This window comes from Etheostoma cragini, chromosome 3 (assembly GCF_013103735.1).
Source record: "Etheostoma cragini isolate CJK2018 chromosome 3, CSU_Ecrag_1.0, whole genome shotgun sequence".
NCBI lineage: Eukaryota > Metazoa > Chordata > Actinopteri > Perciformes > Percidae > Etheostoma > Etheostoma cragini.
In genome coordinates, this window is record NC_048409.1 from 22,343,760 (window position 1) to 22,347,353 (window position 3,594).

The 3,594-nt window shown below is 44.8% G+C and overlaps 1 protein-coding gene across 2 annotated transcripts in view; it reads right to left on the minus strand.

Annotated features, from left to right (window-relative positions):
* Positions 1–3,089, minus strand: part of dpf1 (D4, zinc and double PHD fingers family 1) — a 42,279-nt gene extending 39,190 nt beyond the window's left edge. For both annotated transcript variants that reach the window (XM_034868144.1, XM_034868143.1), the window contains exon 1: positions 2,962–3,089. In XM_034868144.1, the coding sequence (XP_034724035.1) occupies positions 2,962–3,074 (113 nt within the window). In that variant the 5' untranslated portion in view covers positions 3,075–3,089. The remainder of the gene's footprint in view (positions 1–2,961) is intronic.
* Positions 3,090–3,594: the final 505 nt, after the last annotated feature.

Below are 3,594 nucleotides of genomic sequence, written 5' to 3' on the forward strand. Positions count from 1 at the left end.
AGATTTGTATGAACAGTGGACTATAGTAAACTACTATTGTCTATAATAAATCCACAGTTAATCCCTCTAAATGAAGTCTTTGAAGTAAGCAATCTAACAAGAATTAAAGGGATCTGACAAGGTGAATGAAAAAAAATTTCCTTCAGTACTTATTGCTGAATATTAAAGTAGTGAGTCAAGATGCCTTGTTTTACAATGTAAAGACCCATGGTGGATGGTGGGGGTGGGGGTGGGGATTGCGGGTGGGGGGGTGGGGGGGGTGAGGGTTAACGACTTGGAGGGCTCAGATGGTTTGAGGCCAAAAAGAAGGAAAATGGAAAAGAGAGCGCAAGTGAGTAAAAGAGGAAATGGCTGAACAAAAGGGAGATGGCGAAAAGAGTGATGGATGGAGAAAGTGATGAAGAAGGAGGGAGGAAACGTGGAAGACCGGGCAGCAGGGGTGATAGGAGGACAGGGAGGCAATACAAGGAAGAGAGATGGAGAGGGAAGCAGAGGAGAAGGAGAGAAGGAGAGATTAAAGGAGTCTCTAATCCAGCAGAAAGATAGACAGAGAGAGACGGCTGGTGGGGAAATGCCCAGTAGATTGGAGCTAAATCTTCTCTCCTCCACTGATTTGCCTTCGCACATAAATGAACCGTCCACTGTACTGCCACACGCACATCAACTGAATGTACATTCCACTCACATTTGGGTGATGGGCAACAATTGTGAAGGCTTCCTACAGAATTTACATCCATTGGATGAATTATAATTTATCGCAGGGATTCAGCAAAGTTTAAGGACATTTTACGGACACAACAACAGGCGTTGTCTCTGGAGCACAGCCCGCATAACGGCCAACATTGAACAACATTTTGCAAGTTGTTTGCCCCATTTTACTGGATAGGCCTCTAATTTGTTAGCCTCTAATAGCAAATTTGTTTATAGACATACTAATTACCAAAGCCTGTTTAAAAGCTGATCGCAGTGTGGTAAAGGGAACGTAGTTAAACCCATACTGCATAACAACGGCATTTATACAGTGGGTAGGGTGTTAACGGCAGCGTTGATTGCTGTTCCTTTGTGTAATAAATACATTGAGCTCTATTCTTGCACATAGAGTCAGATGCTGTAGTAAAACAGTGTGCCAGCATCCCTACAGGTCTGCATCTGGCTGACAACTTTTCTGCTTTGTTCTGTGTCTTATTTTTCTTGTTTAGTCTAACTGGAAGCACATAAAATCAATGTAAGAGCACTATTGAAAATTGGACACAGAGTTTATTAGTTACTGGCCCTCAGTCTCTTCTTTTTAACCATTTACTTTGTCTACTTTCACTCTTTCCCTATCCTATTCTCTTACTGCCACCACAACATTGTCTCTGTCATGATACCACATTGGTATATCCACGCAAATAAGTAAATTTAATCGCCTTGACAGGGTGTCAATGAGGGCCTCTGGGAACCATCTGGCCACACGCTGGCTCTGCTTGGTTGAGTATCCCTTAGATGAAAGGAGAAGAATCTCTGAGCTCAAAAGGCCCCACACTACAGCCTCCAGCCAGTCCACCTGTCCATGTCTGTCCCATCACATCAAATGTCCCATCACAATCCGTTATTGGATGCCAGCTTATTAGAGCTTAATTCAACTTTGGAATTACTGATCTTACATCTTTATCTTAATAATATTGAGATATGTGCTATGAGTGAAATGCATTTGGCCAAACAGTCAAATACCATCACAGTCAATCATAGCAACACACAGTTGCCCAATCAGTACCATTCCAGTTTCCTCTCCCCTGTGAAGTGCTCTTCAAAGCAGGCACGTACAGGGCAGGCGTTCATGGAATTGTAAGAAATGTCGCCTGTGTCTGCATCTCAGTGGCTGACAGACAGACAGACAGACAAGCAGGCAGGCAGTCCGGCTGGCAGTCTATATCCCATATCCCTGCTCAGGTGAGACATGTGCAGCATCCGATGTGCGCCCCTGCTTTTGCACAGAGGTCTATGACTTTTCTTTGTTTGAAACTGCCTAAGCTGGATCTGGTGTGTGCAAACACTCCTCGCTGCATGTTTATATTGGAGCTATTGTGGTGGTTTTTCTCGGCTAGATCTCTGTAAGTACCCACTGACAGACACACATCAGCCACCTTTCTGGCCGGGAGCCCAGGCGGGCAGCAGGCGTCTGCATTCCGCTGAAACCAGTCTCAGAAAAACAAAAAAGCTCCCCAAAAATCTGCACAAAGGGGATCGTTACGGGAGAAACTTCCACCCGATACAAAAAACAGTATAGTGGAAATAAATGCCAGTTGAGGTGCGCGTTAATCGTACAGAACGCCAGATTTCAATTTTGATTCAATTGTACGTTTTTTTTATAGGCGCTGAATATGAATATGCGAGTCTCGGAGTTGAAGCCGTACACTATGGTATTTACCTTGGCTTATATATATTTCCGAGAGGTCCGACAGTAAAGATAACGCTGCAGCCAATAAACCCGAGGAGTGAGCATTACTCTGCCTACCTGTTTACTCCCTCTATGCCAAGAATGTACACACAGGTACGTAAAGCCATATGAGTTCCCTGCCTCCCAAACAGCCTGCCAATACAGCCCGGCTTTGACCGTGATCTTGGCTGGCTACAGTGGCAAGGGACACGCCGGTTCACCCAAATCTACCTCCAGCATTCCTCCATATCCCTGCAAGCACGCTGCTGTTGGCTCAGGGAAATTATTATATGAAGAGCATCAAGAATCCCCTCGTGCCAAAAAAAACCTGAAACCCCCCGTCAGCTTCAAATCTAACTTTTCTTTAGGGCTGATTTTTATCCGCTGACATTATCTCTATCACTGCTGTAGCCTATGCATTGTAGCCTATACGTGTTGGTAATCGTGCTGATAAATATCTGGGAATGTAAGGCTTTTAAAATGCACTGACAGCATGCACACATAGAAAAAGCGCAAACACTCAGGAAATGTGTTGTACTTACGATTTGAGGGGGTTCTGTACCGCTGTGGCCATTTTGATATAGTATGACAGAATGCAACACTGCAGAGCCCGGTATTGTACATGTAATGTAGCAGCTATTTCAATTTCATTCATTCTCTGGGGCTGCGGCTAGAGCGAGCAGCCAATGGGAGGCGGGAGCGCTCTGTGACAGCTTTGGGGAAGTGTAGTTTTTTACGCATGTCAACATGAAACACGCCGAGGAGAAACGCACTACAAGTACCAGTGGGAATGGCGGTTTAAGTGGACCACAGTCCCGCCTCGGACTTGTAAGGGCAAGCCATCCCCCAGTTCCGAATTTATTTAAAAAAAACGTCTAGTTATGTCAAGGTTGGGCTGCAGGACCGTCTGTCAGTCTGAGGATGCTAGCTTCTCTTATGCATTGTTGTCTTGTCTGGATGATGATGATGATGAAGATGATGGGCGATGTTGAATCTGCCCTGGCCAGTCCCAAAAATGCATCACATCATATAAGTGGCAACTTGATGATGATACTGAATGCAATGTGTGTGTGTGTGTGTGTGTGTGTGTGTGTGTGTGTGTGTGTGTGTGTGTGTGTGTGTGTGTGTGTGTAATGTATATGCATATATACACACACACATATACATTCATGTAT